At 35.1% G+C, this 18,742-nt stretch overlaps 1 protein-coding gene and 1 long non-coding RNA gene across 5 annotated transcripts; one reads left to right on the plus strand and one right to left on the minus strand.

Moving 5' to 3' along the window:
- Window positions 1-4,025: 4,025 nt before the first annotated feature.
- LOC131001089 (uncharacterized) lies at window positions 4,026-4,689 on the minus strand. The gene is made up of 2 exons (XR_009093858.1): window positions 4,434-4,689; window positions 4,026-4,309 (listed from the first exon to the last, which is right to left on the minus strand). It is a non-coding gene; the product is annotated as an uncharacterized LOC131001089 (long non-coding RNA).
- Window positions 4,690-7,691: 3,002 nt separating this feature from the next.
- On the plus strand, window positions 7,692-17,287 carry LOC131001090 (TNF receptor-associated factor homolog 1b-like). Of its 4 annotated transcripts, none has more exons than XM_057927296.1 (13): window positions 7,692-8,031; window positions 8,697-8,928; window positions 9,668-9,779; window positions 10,514-10,602; window positions 10,687-10,755; window positions 10,832-10,961; window positions 11,524-11,682; window positions 12,549-12,897; window positions 13,105-13,217; window positions 13,779-13,923; window positions 14,332-14,795; window positions 14,878-15,085; window positions 15,486-17,287. In XM_057927296.1, the coding sequence occupies exons 2-13, from the start codon at window positions 8,739-8,741 to the stop codon at window positions 17,052-17,054; spliced, it is 3,597 nt and encodes a 1,198-aa protein (XP_057783279.1). In that variant the 5' UTR covers window positions 7,692-8,031; window positions 8,697-8,738; the 3' UTR covers window positions 17,055-17,287. The 4 variants fall into 4 exon arrangements, with proteins under 4 accessions (XP_057783279.1, XP_057783282.1, XP_057783281.1 ...); XM_057927299.1 differs by having other exon boundaries at window positions 7,827-8,031; window positions 14,878-15,049; XM_057927298.1 differs by having other exon boundaries at window positions 7,827-8,031; window positions 14,341-14,795.
- Window positions 17,288-18,742: the final 1,455 nt, after the last annotated feature.

An 18,742-nucleotide genomic window follows, 5' to 3' on the forward strand; every position in this document is an offset into this window, starting at 1 on the left:
TTGCTGTGATATTCAAAAGGCTTGTGCCAACTTTTGGTGGGGAGAATCGGAGGACTCAAAACGTATGCACTGGACCTCATGGGCCTCCCTCTGTCGACCGAAGTCTGCAGGCGGCATGGGCTTTCGACTTCTGGGGGATTTTAACAAGGCCCTTTTAGCTAAACAGGCTTGGCGCCTTGCAAAATTCCCGGATTCTTTGGTTGCGCGTGTTTTGGGAGGACGGTATTTTAGGGACGATAACTTTATGCATGCAACTCCTAATTCTAATGCCTCTTACTCGTGGAGATCAATTTGTTGGGGTAAAGAACTTCTCAAGGAAGGTTTACGATGGAGGGTCGGAACAGGTGAACATATTCGAGCTTTTACCGATGCTTGGATCCCGGGGAATTGTAGTGGTGTGGCATTGGCGAGGCCCCGGGATGATAGAGAAACCAAGGTTTCAAGTTTCATTTCTGAGGAGGGCACTTGGAATCATTTGAAGGTAGAGGCTGCTTTCTACCCCCATGAAGTGGAGGCTATTGAGAGTTTGAACATCCCTGAAAATAATACTTGTGATTCTAGATTCTGGGTGTTTGATGAAAAAGGGAGATATACTGTTAAGACGGGTTATTTAGCAGCCACTGGATTCTATAAGCCGAATCCCAACCTTTCCTCTCGCCCTCGAGACAAATCTTTTTCTTATATCTGGAATGCTAATGTGCCGCCTAAAGTGAAGATCTTTTTATGGAGAGCCATCCACAACTGGATTGCAACGGATGTTAATTTGCGACGTCACCACATCCCTACTCACGGTCTTTGCTCTTGGTGTCATAAAGAGTGGGGCGTTACTGCCCATTGTCTTCTTTTTTGCAGGACCGTCAAAAGTTTGTGGAGTCAAACTCCCTGGTGGAGTTTCATTAAGGAGATGCGATCTCTTCCTTTTGAAGAAGTTTGTAGGAAGTTTTGGGCGAGCTTTGATGCGGAGGGGGTGGACCTTTTTGCAGTTTGTTTATGGTGGATTTGGAGGAGACTTTGCGATGCCAAGCACGGGAACACCCCCATTGCAGATCCGGATTTCTTCGCGACTTGTAGCAGGTTTTTGGTTCAATTTCAGGAGACACGTGCTCGTGTTTCGGTGCAGCAGCAGATCCTGCCCAAGGAAGGATCAGTTTCTTGGATTCCTCCGCGGCAAGGTGTTCTTAGAATGGATGTGGATATCTCTATCCACGAGAATGGCCTCCGCACGGGAGCTGGTTTTATCTTTCGAGATCACAGAGGGACTCCTGTCGCAGCGGTGGCACAAAGAATTGGGCAGACCCATACTATTCTCATGGGAGAACTACACGCGCTGCTGCTAGGTATCGGTTTCAACCTTCAACACGATCTTGGCCCCATGATTGTGTATTCGGATTCAATCCTTGCAGTTCATGTGGTTAAAGAGGAGAAGACAAGTTTGGATTCTTTGTGTGAAGACATGTTTGAGGTGTTCGCTCATGCAAAGGAGCACTGTGTTGTTGACTTCCGACATGTTCGGAGAGAGGCTAATGGGGCGGCCCATAGCCTTGCGAATTTCGCTTGTTTTACTGATGATGTAACGATTTGGTGGTCAACTTTCCCGAGCTGGCTTTCAGATATTCTTCATCGGGATTTATCTTAATTTAAGCTCTTGTTTCAAAAAAAAAAATAGAATCACCTTTATTTTATCATAGTCGACCCGTTGGATTTATTTAATTCCAATGAGCCCAACATTGTTGACCAAATTTCAGCTATTCTAGCAAGCCCAAATTTGTTGCAAAATAAAATAAAATAAATAAAAACAAGAATAAGTCCCATGTTGACCTTATTTTTGTGCATATCATAGATAACCAACATGGCTATTAACTTTATATTGGACTCATTTTATAGCCCAACAAATTTAAGAACGGTGTTTACATATTTTTGGTCAATGAATACATTAGTGTGCGAATTAAAATTTACTTAATCAACAAATATATGCATAGGTGTATTTGATTGGGAGATCTCATATTATAAAAATAAATTTAATGGAGAGATAAAATAATATTTTTAAAAAATCATAATTTATTTAATTTCGATGATTTTTATATCATATTAAAGATTTTTTCACGAACTTAAATTTAAGATGAATATTGAATATTTTTTCATTAATCAAATATGATGATATTTAGAAGAAAAAAAAGAGAAGAGAAAAAATTGATAGGAAGAGACAAAAATGAAAAAATTGGTGGAAGAAGAGAGAGGAAAAAACTCTTTTTTTATATATTATATAGATAATATAATCGATATTATGATTGAATAAATTATATATTTCACTATCCTGCAAAACAAAAAAATATACACATATATTTCACCTTATTCCGAAATCATGATATAATTGGAACTACATAACCTAAGCTTGAGGATTGGATCAAAGTCATAACTCTTGAGTAGTGAAAGTTTTCGATAACGACTAAATGCATTCAATTTTATAAAAATTCATCTCATTAACTACATATAATTCCACGACATTGAAAACCCAAAGTTACTAAAATGCTATCACCAACTTTGACACCCAATTCAACAGTATTATATATAAAAAGAATCTTAATCACTTTCGCCAATTAAATGTAGGTTGTGATAATAGAAATACATTTTTATATAAATATTCATTTGATGAAGTTTATAAAAAGTTGACGTGGGATTGAAGATTTTAGAAGAAAAAAATATGTAAATTTAAAATATGAAATGATGTGTCGTATATCGATAATATTTACTCTCTTCGTCCCTCATATATATATATCTATATATATATATATATATATTTTTCTATTTTGGTTTGTCCCCAAAACATCTTTCTAACCTATTTTTGTAAACAATTTCACTAATTATTATCCTTACAATTTCACTTTTTGTGGGACTCGTTCTCCAATTTCACTAACTATCACTCTTATAATTTTACTTTTTGTGGGATCAATTCTCAACTTATCAAATACATAACTAACTTTTATTAAAACCTGTATCATCCTCTTTTAGGAAGATGTTTGGGGGACAGAGATAGTATTAAGTTTGTTCAGATTCTTTAAATTTGACGGATAAGAAATAATTTAACTAAACATATGTCATCTGAGTATCATCTCATATGGACCTAATAAGACAAGATAATCATATGAAGCTCTAAAGACCACATATGACATTTGAACGTCAAGATTTTGAAAACCATATTCTTTGGAGTTTGAAATACCACATCTGAATTTTGAGCATCATCTTGTATGGAGCTTGAAGATTATAACTTACTTGTGAGTATCATTTTATCTAGAATTTGTGAAACTATAATTAAGTTATGAGAATAATCTCGTCTCAAACTTTGAACAACATCGTCAAATTTGAAATCATATTCAATCATATATATATATATATATATAGAAAGGTTAAACAGAGAATGATAAGTATTTAGAGAAAAGAGAATTAATCTAGACTCTCCAATTAAACTAATCTAATGGACCGAATTTTTTGTAGACTTTTTCCATATTAATAGCCAAAAAGGATAATCATGTCATTCACTAATCTTATAATGCGTTAATTAAGATGTGTGTATCTTTAATTATCTTTCTTTATTTTAGTAAGATTTGATTTTGCCATATCTTTCAATATTATATATCTTTTCATTCATTCATCACATTAATTTTTCAGAACTCACGTCTCTGAAATATCCAGAAACATAAACTCCATTAACGTCTCCAGCATCATAAAATTTTTAATATTTTTATTTAGTTGTTCGTAAATTTTTTACGCCTATTCGAAATACTTTATGTTAAATATTTTATGTTAGTAAGAAACATTCAAATAGTTTATTTAGGCGTTCGTAATTTTTTTACGCTTGTTCGAAATGCTTTATGTTAAATATTTTATGTTATTAAGAGAAATTCAAATAGTTTATTTAGATGTTCGTAATTGTTTAAAGAATGTTCAAAATGTTTTAGTATGTTAAAAAAACAAAAAAACTCAGATTTCATAGCAGAAACGGAAATAAAAGCTATTCGCCGTGAACATAAATGAACATAAAATAATTTATAAATGAACAGGACACAATATCTAAATGAACAGATATATTCAGATTTACTGGACGCATGAATATCCCCTAAATTCTAAAATTGCTCATTCAATTTGACGAAAACTCCGTCCATAGCCAGTTCGATCGAGAACTCCGTCCACAGCCAGTCCAATCGCCGCCTCTAGAAGACCGGCGATTGGCCGCCGTTCCATGCCCTCCATCTTCTCAAAGTCATGGTTGAACACAACCTCATTCTCAAAATCGAGCAGTGGTCGCCGATCACTGAGACATAAATGAACAGAGCACAATTTATAAATGAACAGAATATAATATCTAAATGAACAGATCTCAACAAAAAATATCAACAATCAATTTGTAGATCCCAACAATCATCCTCTTGTCGTACTTCTTGGTCGGTCGCAAGCCGAATTCGGTCCAGAAATCCTAAAAGCAGAGGCGATCATTTGAAAGCGAAGACCTCGGTGTGTGACGATGATTGGTGAGGGATGTCGATTCCAGAGGAAGACACGACGTCGCTGAATTTTCAGAGTTGCAGTGGCGCAGCAGAATTCTTGACAAGAAGGTGCAAACTTTCGATTTTGGTGAGAGAGAGAGAGAGAGATTGTGATATGAGATTTTGAATAGTACGTAAATGGGGGATTTGGTAGATATGGGGGATTGGAAAATTATAGATTTGCCCTTTCATTAATTAAAACTCATATATAATGAATATTTAGAATTTGAGAAATTGAAATTAGGAATGAATCAAAACCGTTAATCTCCATTAAATGTGGGGTTATGATTTATTCTTTATTCTCTATACATAGGGTCATTCTTTGTTTAACTTGACCCTATATATATATATATATATATATATATATAGTTAATTATTTAAGTAAATACATCTATATATAAACGTATTATATATATATACATACAATTTGTGAGTATGATGTGATAAACTTAAACTAATATTATATAATAAAATAAAATACAAATATAAATCTTTTTTAGATATGGAAATTGATTAAAAATTAAAAAAAAAAATGAACGAAAATTGAAGAAAATTAAAATAGAGTGATTATACGGCGCCACATAGGATAGGATTTATTTTGCTATTATATATATATATATATATATATATATATATATACATATATTGGGCATAGGCATGTATTTTATTTGTTTATAACGTTTAGTTGAAGAATATCTTTTTTTTAAAAATGAATTGACATTTGAATTGATTGCTTTTCGTGGATTAATTTATTGGTATACTTTATTTAAGTCTTGGTCACACTTGGAACAATCTCAATTAAGTAGGTATAAGGATTCCTATTCTGAATGTCATCATTTTATTAAGTTAAATTTTTCGGGTGAGAAAAGGTGGATTGTGAGGCATGATGAGTTCTTCTTGGTCATTGAGTTTATATATATAAGAAAAGTTGGTATGAGGTTGTGAGGGATTTCAGGCGTTTGAAAACAGACGAATGGACCCTCAAAGTGCTAATGTGTTCTAATTTGGCTGGGTTCCGATAATCAAATGGATATGTTGGATTTATATGTTGGATTTATCTAATAGTTTTATACAATTATTTAATAGTACATATTTTATCTAATAGTTTTATACGATCATTTAATAGTATAGAATTTATCTATAAATTTATATGATTATTTAATAATTTTTAAATGTAAAAATTAATTAGAAATGTATAAATAAATAAGAATGAATGAGAATTGAGAAAAATTAGAATAAAGTGATTATATGATGCCACGCAGGATATGATTTATTTTGCTATAATGTAAAAATTGATTAGAAATATATAAATAATAAGAATGAATGAGAATTGAGGAAAATTAGAATGAAGTGATTATACGATGCCATGTAAGATAAGATTTATGCCATCATTTTATTAAGTTAAAATTTTCGGGTGAAAAAAATGTGGATTGTGAGGCATGATGAAGTTCTTCTTGGTCATTGAGTTTATATATATAAGAAGAGTTGTTATGAGGTTGAGAGGGATTTCAGGCGTTTGAAAACAGACGAATGGACCCTCAAAGTGCTAATGTGTTTTAATTTGGCTGGGTTCCGATAATCAAATGGATATGTAGGATTTATAATTAAATGGATATGTTGGATTTATCTAATAGTTTTATACAATTATTTAATAGTACAGACTTTATTTAATAGTTTTATACGATTATTTAATAGTATAGAATTTATCTATAAATTTATATGATTATTTAATAGTTTTTAAATGTAAAAATTGATTAGAAATGTATAAATAAATAAAAATGAATGAGAATTGAGGAAAATTAGAATAAAGTAATTGTACGATGTCACGTAGGATATGATTTATTTTGCTATAATGTAAAAAAATTGATTAGAAATATTTAAATAAATAAGAATGAATGAGAATTGAGGAAAATTCGAATGAAGTGATTATACGATGCCATGTAGGATAAGATTTATTTTGCTATAATATATGTGTATATATTTACTATTTAACTTAAACTATCTTATCATATCTTAACTAGTACGTCCGCTCGTGCGATGCACGACTAATATTAAAAGTGAGTGATATTTTAAATAAATAAATATACATATTAAATGTAAGTAAATATAATTGATATTGTGTATAAATATAAAAATCATCAAATATCAAAAGCAAGTAAATGATAATGAGTATCATTATGTATCATATAATATTCTAAGATTTACTCCTATAAATTTATACAAATCTAAATATCACCTTTAAAAATTTACTTTTAAGCTAAAGAGTTCTAAAATGAACAAATTATAAGTTTAATCTTTTTAGTCGCATAAATATTAAAAATGATGTCTAATAAAAATACTATAAAAATTAAATTAAATTAATAAAGAAAAGGGAATGAAATAGGGAAAAGATATAACCGTGAAATTCAAAAGAATGGATTTAGGAGAGAGAAGATGATAGATGAGAGAGGAGAGAGAAAAAGAAATAAATTTATGACTTTAAATGATAATAACTTATTTATTTTAAATTTATTTTTTGTAATTTTTACATCAAATTAAAGATCTTTTCGTTATCTTTAGTTTAACATCCATATTGAATATACTCCCTCATATCCTTTTTGTTTGTCATCCCAAGCTCAAGCACATTTTTTAATAAAAAAATATTATACCCAACATAACCTTATTAAACATCACTTATTTTAGTGGAGTATTAATTAATCCAATATTTATTTGGTGAAAAAAGAGCCGATCATCCATCACAAAAATTAGAAGAAATAGGAAGAGTCATTTTACTTGTGATTAATGCAAGATATTAAATAAGGTTAAGATTGAGATAAATTTTCAAAACGACAATTAAAACATAAATAATTGAGAATGCTAAAATGACAAACAAAAAGGATAGGAGGGAGTATTTTAATGAATTAAAATTGATGATTTTTAAAAAAGAAGCAAAATTGAAAAAGAAAGATGAAGAAAGAGAAAATTTGGTGGGAAAAAGTTTACGTTAAACTGGTGTTTTATATATTATATAGATTTACTTATCAAACAAACCCTAAAATGTGAGTCCCACTTTCACAAGTCCAAATTTAACAAATTATTTAATCCAACCAAAAAAGGCCCATTCCTTTTCAAAAAGTGACTATATATCCAAAATATTTATTGTAAAATTGCAGAGAGATATAACAAGAGAGTGTGAGGAAACACATATCTGCATATAAATTGTTGAAGTTAATATTTTTATTTTTTATTGCGTGTGGATCAATTGGCTATATTAATAGTAATATCAGTAAAATGAAAAGTGAAACCCTATTCCAAAACTATATTACAACACACACAACACACACACACATGAAATTATATATAAATAAGTAATAAAAATTGCGAGAATTTTATTTCCTCCGCTTCTGCTCTTTCTGCTGCTGCTTTTTTCTTTTCCCTGCGACCTCTCTAATCTCTCTTGACTACTCATTCGCCTAATTATTGAACAAAGCTTCGTTCTTTCTTAATTAAGGTCTGTTTATGCCGCTCGATCTGAATTGCACAATTTTATTATCTTCTTTCGCGTGTATTTTACTGATTTTTATTTTTTTCATTTTTTTGATTTGGTTTTTTATTTTTTATTTTTGGGGATTTGGAATTAGGGTTTGGGGTACTGATATGGGTATTACCGGATGTTAATGGGTTTCTGAGGTGGGTTGTGAGTTTATCGGGTATTCAGTTAGAAGTCGAGGATTGCTGGATTTTTTCTGGATTGGTAAAAATCACTAGGGTCTTGAACAATGGATATTGTTTTGGAAGATTTTGGGGTGATTCTCCTGTTTCTGGTTAATGTTTTTGGTCTGGTTTGGATTGTAGGAATTAGGGTTTATTGGGACTTGCCTCATCTGATTTGTTTTTTTGTTATTTTTTGGAGTTTAGAAGGATATCATGGATTGGAATTTGTCGTGCTGCCCATTGCAATTTTGGTTTGATTCTTGTATTTATTTGTTTGATTATTGTACTTCTGATACGTCAGATTTATTGCATTATCAAAAGCTTCATTTGTCAATGTAGTCCATGTTTCTATAATGAGTATTTAATTTCGTATCATCACTGTTTGACTTGCCAATTGATATATTTTATCTTGCACACAGCTCTTATCTGGTCTAAAATGAGGTTTAATGTATATTGAAGCAGGTGACGTAGAGGAAGTGTGCCGGGTATTACGGAGTGGGGAAAATGGCTGGAGTTGCAACTGAGGAGGCTGGAGCTGGACGATCATTTGAAGGTGTTTCAACTGGGCAACAGCAGCTGCGATGTCAGTCTGGGGAAGCATTAGCTGAATGGCGGTCTTCAGAGCAGGTTGAAAATGGGAGTCCATCCACTTCTCCCCCTTACTGGGACAGTGACGACGACGACGATGATGGAGGTGTGCCATTTTTTTTCCCTTTGTAGATTTCCTGGTTACTTTCATCAACTTTGTTGTGTGATCTTGGCGATTGATGCATTGCAAATGCATGATATTGGTCGAAGATTGCAGATTCTGTTTGATATCTGTGTGTAGCATCTCTATATTTCTCCTGTTTCTTGCTTCAGAAGTCTATTCATTTAATGCAGCTCAGGGATTGAAGGAGACCGTTAATGAATCCTTGAGAGAAAATATATTGAATCTAAAGCTACATGATAGATGTAAGGAAGAAGAATCCAAAAGTTTATACAGCTTTTTATACAAGAGAATTTTTTCATATTTATATTTTTATCCACTTCCTATTTTCATCCCATGGAGAAAAAGAGAGAAAAGAACCACAGAGATAACCTGAACTTCCTTGGGTTGGGATGCGGCTATTCTCATTGTGGATGTGGGGATATACATATATTTATTAACTGCCTCTCCAATTAGCATTATATCCGAGTTAAGGTGGTAGTTCTTTCTCTAATTGCTTTTGAAATGTTTTTGGTTTCTAACTTTAACTTCAACCATGTGTGGAGAAAAATCTCTTGCTATAAGGCACGTAGCATTCCTTTAGGATTTTGCATCAGCATCATTTGAGCTGTTTATCTCTGCAATCTGTTGAACTTTTGATTTTTGCATGCTGATATTATCATTATCATTCAATAAAAAGTCTAATATCCTTGCACCATTCATTTTGGCTATCATTGTGCTGCAGGACCCAAGCCATCTGACTTATATGGAAAGTATACATGGAAGATTGATAAGTTTTCTCAAATTAACAAAAGAGAACTTCGCAGCAATGCATTTGAAGTTGGAGGCTACAAATGGTATGGTCTTCTATCAATTTTCCTTCTGCCACTGCAGTGCATAAAGATTCTCAGTCAGCTGTATTATCTGACCTGTTAACTTCAGAGTCATTATTATGAGATTATTATTTAAGCTGATTTATCTACCAGGTTAGATTTTAACCTCTAGTGCAAAATAAACTATTTAATTTTCTGAAACATGAATTATAGTAATCCATTTTGGCGCATCTAAACCTTCGTTTATGTCGGTAAACTTGATTGATGTCCTTTATAGACATGCACCTCTGGTTCGTATATTAAATAAAAAGATAGCTAAATATCCTGATTCTTTGTGGGATTGTTCTTTGATTTATATAATTTTAAACTCCTTTTTGAGAGTTCAAATGTGTTTCCAGAGTCTTTGGCAGATATGAGTATGTGTTTGGCTTGTTCCATCGCTAATGCCTCTTCTGTTCTTCAAATATTGAATATTCACTCAAGCAATTAAATTTGAACATTTTGGTCCTTAGTAATTATCCCTATATTTTGCTATCAACCCATTTAGTTTGCACTATTCGTAGTAAATTATTGTTCATTTGGAATGTCAGTCCAGCAAACTGATCTATTATGCTTTCTCTAAAACTACTTATGTTAATTTCATGTAATGCAATGGGCTTCTTGTAATGTGCACTGCATATGTAAAGTAAAACAATGAAATAGTTAAGTTTGGAACCCGATGCTCATGATTAATAGATTTTGTGAACTTCGGTTGATAGGTATATTTTGATTTATCCACAAGGCTGTGATGTCTGCAATCATCTCTCTTTATTTCTTTGTGTTGCAAATCATGACAAGCTTCTTCCAGGTATGACACATTGCAATGGTGATTCAGGTAGAATATTAGTTTGTTGTTTTGCAACTTGTATGACTTGGTTTCATCTATGAACAGGGTGGAGTCATTTTGCCCAGTTCACAATTGCTGTAGTGAATAAAGATCCAAAAAAATCCAAATATTCTGGTATTCATTCAATTATTATCATTTACATCTTTATCACCACAACCCTGACATTTACACATTTTATCAAAACTCGAAGATACATTGCATCGTTTTTGGAAGAAGGAACATGACTGGGGATGGAAGAAATTTATGGAGCTATCAAAGGTGCTAGATGGGTTTATTGATGCTGATACTTTGATAATTAAAGCTCAAGTTCAGGTTATTAGGTATAATTTAGATATCTCGTCTGTCAACATTTATTGCATTTTCGATTTTTTGATTAATAAGAATTAGAGAGCTGAAAGTCCATCCGCTCATTTTCTGTTGGTAAGCACCTTTTGTGTGAATAGTTAATATATCAGTTTCTTGAACTTTGCTTCTCTGAAAGCACAAGGATTTGAGTTCCTTCAACAATTCAGGCTAAGTGGAAGATAATATAACACTATGCATAACTCACTATCTACGTGAGCATTTTCTTTGATTGATGTCACACTCCAAAAGTACGATATTAATATTAAGTTGGATTTGGTTGATATTTGAAAACAAGCTAGCCAATCTGGCTTGCTTCTTGGTTTAGCTGTCAGTTTAATATTACTAGATATGTTTTTTCCCAATACTAAAGAAAACAAATGAAGAGGATATGGTTTAAAGTCAGTACTTTCTTATAATTCAAAAAAGCTTTCAAATAAAATTTGGACTTGCGTAAAAAACATGATCACTACCTAGTTGCTTTTATCTTCTTTTCTTATGTTAATCATTTCCACTGTAAACCTTAAATGTTTCTTGCAGGGAGAGAGCAGATCGACCTTTTCGTTGCCTTGACTGTCAGTATCGGAGGGAACTTGTAAGAGTGTATTTAACGAATGTCGAGCAGATTTGTCGGCGTTTTGTGGAAGAACGTAGGGCAAAACTAGGAAAGCTATTAGAGGATAAAGCTAGATGGTCCAGGTATTGTGTGCATATTTCTGACTTTGCTATTCTCCATCATCTTCGTTTCTGGGAGCACACTATTTTAAATATTCTCAAATTAAGCTTCTTTATAGTTCAGGAGCCGTATTTTGCTTCATTTATGTTGATAATTCTGTAATGGCATCATAGATTTGTGGAATACCTTACTGCTATCTTAAAATATTATTTCTCGTCAAATCTTATACTTTACTCAATCAGGCTTGAGATATATTATCGGACACTTGCAGATTATTAAGTGTAGCATTCATTCTTTCAAAGTAGATGTTTGAAAGGTGCATTCATTCAAGATCATGTCCTCTGTGCATGACAAATATCCTCGTACGCAAATGAAAATTTGGCTGTTGAGAACAAGTGGATGTCCTTAGCATTTGTAAGTAAATATTACCTGAAAGACATTGATCTAGAAGTATTGTATTAAGATCAAACGAAAATTCCATGTAAGGCAGTGTCTTTCCTTGACGCGGAATAAGAAACAGTGGGAAATACTGCTATAGCAGCCCCTACCTGTGGGTCTGTGAACATGCCAAATCCATACTTGCTTGATAAGTGGGCCTCTTCTCTTAGCTCAAAGCCAAAGGTAAACTGATACAATGACTTGAGAACATAGGATCTATCTGAAATGCTCGAAAGGAGAGCCCCTATTCAGGAGGGGGGGGATATTCCTTATTCCCCCTGGACCTGGAATGAACGAAAGCCTCAGTAACCTTGCAATAATTTGTTTTGAAATTGACAACTCACATTTTGTTCTTAACCTGACAATTTCTGCAAGCTAGTTTCTATTCAGATAATCACTGTCCGGTGGTGCTATACCAACTAAATATTTACATCTTCCAATAAATTTTCAGTTTCTGTGCTTTCTGGTTGGGTATGGACCAAAGTTCCCGGCGCCGTATGTCCCGAGAGAAGTCAGAGTCCATTCTGAAAGTTGTTGTGAAGCATTTTTTCATAGAAAAGGAAGTGACATCTACACTTGTCATGGATTCTTTGTATAGTGGTTTGAAAGCTCTTGAAGGCCAGAATAAGGGTAAGAAGAGTAGGGGCAAGTATTTAGAGGCAGAAGAACTACCGGTTCCTATAGTTGGCATTGAGAAAGATACATTCATTTTGGTGGATGATGTATTGCTATTGCTTGAGCGGGCTGCTATGGAACCTTTGCCTCCAAAGGATGAGAAAGGTCCCCAAAATCGTACTAAGGTCTGGTTTTCCTTGTCCAACTCTTTGTGATTTTTCTGATCCGTAGCCATTTCCTAATTCTTTTTAGTAAATTGCATGAATGGGCTCTGCTGCTATTCTGAATGTTGGGAATGCCAATTTCCATTTGGTTTTGAATTGTTTTGGATAAACATTGTCTGCAACCTCTCTTTATGGGCATATTCTGATTTGCAGTTCTTTTATTTATAGGATGGGACTGCAGGAGAGGAGTTCAACAAAGATTCTATCGAACGTGATGAGAGGAGACTTACTGAATTGGGTCGCCGAACTATTGAGATATTTGTCCTAGCCCACATCTTCAGGTAAGCGATTTTGATTATGCTATTCTGGTCATTCTACATAATTAAAGATGTGAAGCTGTTAATGTCACACATAAGATTAGGAGCTTAAAGCTCTAATAATATCTGATATTTTGTTGAAGGTATATGCTCTAGTAGATTTTAGTACGTTGATTTCTCTTGTCAACTACTTGACATGGGAGAAGCTGTTATTTTGTTTATATTAATGGTGGTCTCGGGATTGTACATACCTGCCTCTTCTTACTTTATAAGAAGAATGAGGGAGATGAAAATGTGTCATTGACAAGAAAATATGTGATTGGGATTTGGGAGGTTGTATCTTGATAGTTTACCAGAAGGAATTTTTTCCTGCACCAAGTAGAAAGTTCACCATTTTTCTGCTAGTTTGTACTTTTTTCTTCCCCAAATTAGATTGTTTGCTATTTCATTACTTTACTTGCCAGTTGCCATAGTTTGCATTTCATCTCCTACTTTTATCTTTAAGTTCAAGCCTAGTTTACATTAATACCAAGCAATATTGTTATTTCATTTGATAATTGTTTGCTCTTCTTGTTGCTATAACAGTAAAATTGAAGTGGCATACCAAGAGGCCGTTGCCTTGAAGAAGCAAGAAGAACTCATTCGTGAAGAGGAGGCAGCTTGGCTTGCTGAAATTGAGCAAAAAACCAGGCGAGGAGTCGATAAAGAAAAGAAGTCTAAAAAGAAACAGGTTTGTTAAGAGTCAGTTGTACATGAATGTTGAGGAAGTTCAGGGCAAAAATGCATGCATGAAGTAATTTTGGTTTTGTTGAAAACTCAATGATGGATAATTCTCTTTATTGACGATTAAAGTGGAGATGAATCTTCATACTGTGCCTCTCTATGGCTTGCTTCATATATATGCCGTGCTAACTGTTCTTGTATTTACATTTTGGGTTAATTATGTTTTCATGATACTCTAGACTTTCATTTCTGCTGTTTTTGTTGCCCTCTAAAATATATGAAAAGGTTGTTTCGATTCGTTTTTGATTTTTTTGGTAGATAATAAGGGATTGTAGGGAGAATGTTGAAGTTATTCTAACTTAAGAACGAGGTTAGGAACTGTGACATACTCTCTGTCTCATCAACACATTTTCAGGGAAAACAGAAAAAGAATAATCGCAAAGGAAAGGATAAAGTAAAGGATGAAAAAACCAGCTGCACTGTCCATGACAAGATCGAGCAAGATAGTTCTACAGCTGACAGAATAGAGATAACTGCTGAGCCAGAAATTGTACTTGAAAAACCCGAGGCAATTGAAGATGCTTCTGATGCATCTGATTCTGTAGATGGTGTTCCTGAAATACTCCTACCAGATTCTGACGACAGAGATGTCAGTCCTGTCAATTGGGATACAGATACTTCTGAAGTGCACCCTCCCATAGGAGCGAGTGGCAGTGCAACTAGAGGTCTTTCTGCTGTGCAGAATGGCACAGAAGGAAGAACATTATCTGCCGTAGATGATAGCTCTTCAACTTGTTCCTCTGACTCAGTGCTTTCTGTTAGAAGTGGGCCACAGAAAGGCAATTCTTGTTATGATAAAAACCAAAAATCTCCTAGCAGGTAAATATTTCTGTCTACTCGGTTTCTGTATTTACTGCTATTACATTGCGTAGATGTGAAATCTTCCAATTCGAATTTCCAGAGGGAGGAACAACCACAGCAAGAAGACTTCTGGCACATGTGAATGGGTTAATGAAGAACCTAGTCAACCATTTGAATCTGTTCAGGATGCAAGGCATACAAACGACACATCTCGAAGTCCGATTGCAGTTGAACATCTGTCTCAGGCTGCTGGTCGGTCTTTGCAGGAGAAGGTGAGAAATGGGAATGTGCAGAAAGCAGGAAAAAAGGTGCATTTCTTACATTATAGTATTGTATATCTTTTCAAATTTCAAGTAGGCGAAGATTAAATTATATCTGAAGGTTGCACTGGAATCTTGTGGATCACATTTCCTACTCGATTTTAAGTCTACCTTTGGTCATGCTTTGCCAAAACCAGCTGCCTGCTCTATCTAAGCGAGTAGATATTAAAATAATTCCACACGATATTAAAGTGCATTATTACATGCCTCAAGCCCACGTTTTGACACTTAGGGACCATCATACTTCAGTCAGATGCATGATGTGTCAATTTTACGCTCCAATTAGTGATTTCTCAGAAAATTGTTAGCATGTCAGGGGGCTTACTCACTCAGTTGTTCTCTGCCACCTTTTTTAATATAATTGATCTTTCGGTTTTGTTTGTTATAGGTTGAAGAAACTGGTTCCCTGCTTAAATTTTCAAAAACTAAAGATGCCATCGATGCTGAAGCATGTGGGGACAGTGGTGCACGTGTAACTTCCTCGCCAAAGAGCCCTTCAAATGGAACACTGTTAGTTGGTCCAGTGAAGGTTGATACGAAGAGCAATGCTCCAGTTGGTCAATCCGTGGTCAAGAAACCATCTTCTGATAGTCCTAAACAATCTAGTAACTCGGTGCTTCCAGCAAATTCATCTGAAAATATTCCCACATCGAAAGCTGTACCTCAAAAATTTGTGACCTTAAGACCTGCTGAGAAACCCGCTGGATATCAAAAGCACGGTGCAAATGAGAAGATTCTGATACAGGAAGGGATTGAACCTGCCCCGCAGAAGTTTGCAGCATCAAAACCTGCTGAGAAACCCTCTGGATATCAGAAACCCGTTGCAACTGAAAAGCTTCCCTCACATGAAGTGCCAGTCACGTCTGACAAGCCCTCCATTCCGTCTATACCTGTTATGTCAAGACCCTTGAGTGCCCCTCTAGTAGCTGGTCCTAGGCCTGCGGTTTCCATGGTTTCAATGGTGCAAACAGCACCTGTGCTGGCACGCTCAGTTAGTGCTGCTGGTCGGCTGGGCCCCGAAAGTACTGCATATGGAACACAGAGTTACGTTCCACAATCCTATCGAAATGCAATGATGGGTGGTCCTGTTGCTGGAAGTTCGTCTACCTATTCTCAGAACCATTCTGCCAGTTCAGTGGTAAATCCATCACATTCGTACTCACAAGCACAGACACATGTATCTGCGCCACTGTTTTCGCCACACAGCTCTGATAGGATGGATACTAATCCGACCAAGCCGAGCCTCTCGTTTGGGATGTTGAATCATCATGATAATATGTTGCAGAATGGGTCTCTGTGGATGGATCGCCCTCAAAGGGGGGTGGACGGTAGTAGAAATCTACACACTGATCATAATTCGCTGGCGAATGAGCTTCATGGTCTCGAATTGAACGGTCCAATGCACAGCAGATCTCAGGAACACCTGCCATCCGAGTATCCGGCCTGCACGTCGGGTCGTCTAAACCATCATGTACTGCCGGATGAATTCCCACACCTCGACATCATCAATGACCTGCTCGATGACGGGCACGGAGTCGGGATGGCGTCCAGAGTGAACTCCGACTATCAAATGTTCAGCAGCGCGCCACATCACATTAACAGGCAGTATACCTTCCCTGGCGACCCCAACATGTCGGGCGGAGCCGGCCCATCAGCAAGCGCGTGCAGGTTCGACAGAACGCGAAGTTATCACGAGGACGGATACCAACACGGTTACGGCGCGCCCGGGAGAAGTTACGACACCCTCAGGGATATGGTCCCGCCAGGGAGTTCGCGGCCGTATGCAAATGGGCAGGTCGATAGTTACATGGCCAGCCAGTGGCAGATGGCGGGTTCGGATCCGCCGTTGTTGAGGAACATGGACAGTGATGGGTATCCTTATCATTTACCAGAGTATCAGAACCTCAGTGTTGGTATCAATGGCTATACAGTATTCAGACCTTCAAATGGACTTTGAAAAGCTTGAAATAGAACGTGATGATGGCCTAAAACTCAGGTTATGCTACGAAATAATTTATCCAAGGGGAGGAAAAAAGAAGTGATGATTTTTAGATTTGAAGTTGAGGTTGTAACCTTTATGGCAAAGATTACATCTTGTAAAGGGTTTTTTTCTGCTTTTCTTTTCTTCTTATTTTCTGAAATGTTGAGGTTCCTGAATAATGTTGGTCTCAATTTTAGCATTTTCTCGAATTTGAAACTCTTCCATCTCTATAATTTCCCTTTATTATCTTTGAGGGGAGAGAAAGAAACGCTTGAAGCGTTTGGAGATCGATCGGATTCCAATATTACATATGGTGTGTTTATCTTTGCGTCGTGATGTCGTTGGAATTTTTCTATTTTTTAAATTTCAGATGATTTGAATATGCAGTTGTGAAAAATTGGCATGGTTAATGTTTGGTAATGGTGACGTGTATTAATTAATTTAGCTCATGTACACGTCAGGTAGTACATTCAAAAAATTTGAAATAAATTCCCCCTAAATAAGAAGAAACATGAGTTAGTCTGGTCAATTAAATCTAACTGGCTTTAGTCCATGCAGTATATCTTGAAATTTGTTCTTATAAAGAATAACAATAAAAAATTACAGCATATTGGTCAAATAAATACTAATCTCTCATTTCTTATATCATGCACATTTAGTTCAAGGTTAAAAAATCATTATTTAATTATCCGAGAACATGAATTTGAAATTGAAATAATAAGTATGCTTTCCAATATATTGAAACTAATAAATAATCAAAGCAGGGGGTTTACAAGTTAAATTGACCTACTCTTCCAAACAAATTCAAGTTATTTGAATAGCACATCAGAATTGACCTGCAATTTGAATTGAACTATGACTGCTTCATACCCCGGCCCCTAGTTTAATTAGCCTTGCAATTTCAGATTTTATTTTATGTATTTGAAATAAGTTAAGGCAAAAATAATGGATAAGTTGCATCCAAATTCGCAAAAATAAAGTATAATCGAGGCGATATAAGTTGAAAAAGATACAAGTTTATTTAGTATATAAATATGATCTGTACATTTTGTCAATGGACATACAAGAAGAATATCTTCACTGGTTGCTCCGAATAAGGAGAATATATAAAAATAAAACAATGAAAAAACTTTTTTCTGGACGGGATCCTCTACTTTTCATCTCAGTATTTTATTTCAGACGTATGCTATATGTATAGTACGAGCGCAGCTCGATCATTATACATACAACCTACACTACCAAAATAAAATATGAAAATTAATCCCGACAAAAATATGGAAAATGAAAATATGCTACAAAAAAAAATGTTTTGGATCCCAACAAGAAATGCTCAAGAAATTGAGCCCTTCTCCATGGGGGTAGCTGGTGGTGCATGGAGGCGGCCGGCAAAATGCTTCTCGTTCAACGGGCACGGAGGGCCGCCTTGGCCGGGGACGTACGTGCATGAAGAGGGGCCCGAGGGCGGCACCGGCCCACGTGGCAGAGACTCCAGCAATGGGAATTGGCTCTTTAGCCATTGCTCCATAGGCAGAATTCTTGCAGCATTTGCTCCACTCAAAGATATTGATACAATGCAAAAAATATGAAATATCAGGAAAATATTGAGTCTGAATGAACCCATGTTACAAAAGAATTATGTGATTATGTGAATGAGAAGAGCAAAG

This window comes from Salvia miltiorrhiza, chromosome 8, assembly GCF_028751815.1.
Source record: "Salvia miltiorrhiza cultivar Shanhuang (shh) chromosome 8, IMPLAD_Smil_shh, whole genome shotgun sequence".
Classification (NCBI taxonomy): Eukaryota; Viridiplantae; Streptophyta; class Magnoliopsida; order Lamiales; family Lamiaceae; genus Salvia; species Salvia miltiorrhiza.

Bases quoted from the DNA above. Each gene is read 5' to 3' on its own strand.
- LOC131001090 (XM_057927296.1), top strand. From the start codon at position 8,739: ATGGCTGGAGTTGCAACTGAGGAGGCTGGAGCTGGACGATCATTTGAA. The intron at 12,898-13,104 runs GTCTGGTTTTCC...TTTTATTTATAG, and splicing joins GTCCCCAAAATCGTACTAAG to GATGGGACTGCAGGAGAGGA. The intron at 14,796-14,877 runs GTAAATATTTCT...TCGAATTTCCAG, and splicing joins AACCAAAAATCTCCTAGCAG to AGGGAGGAACAACCACAGCA.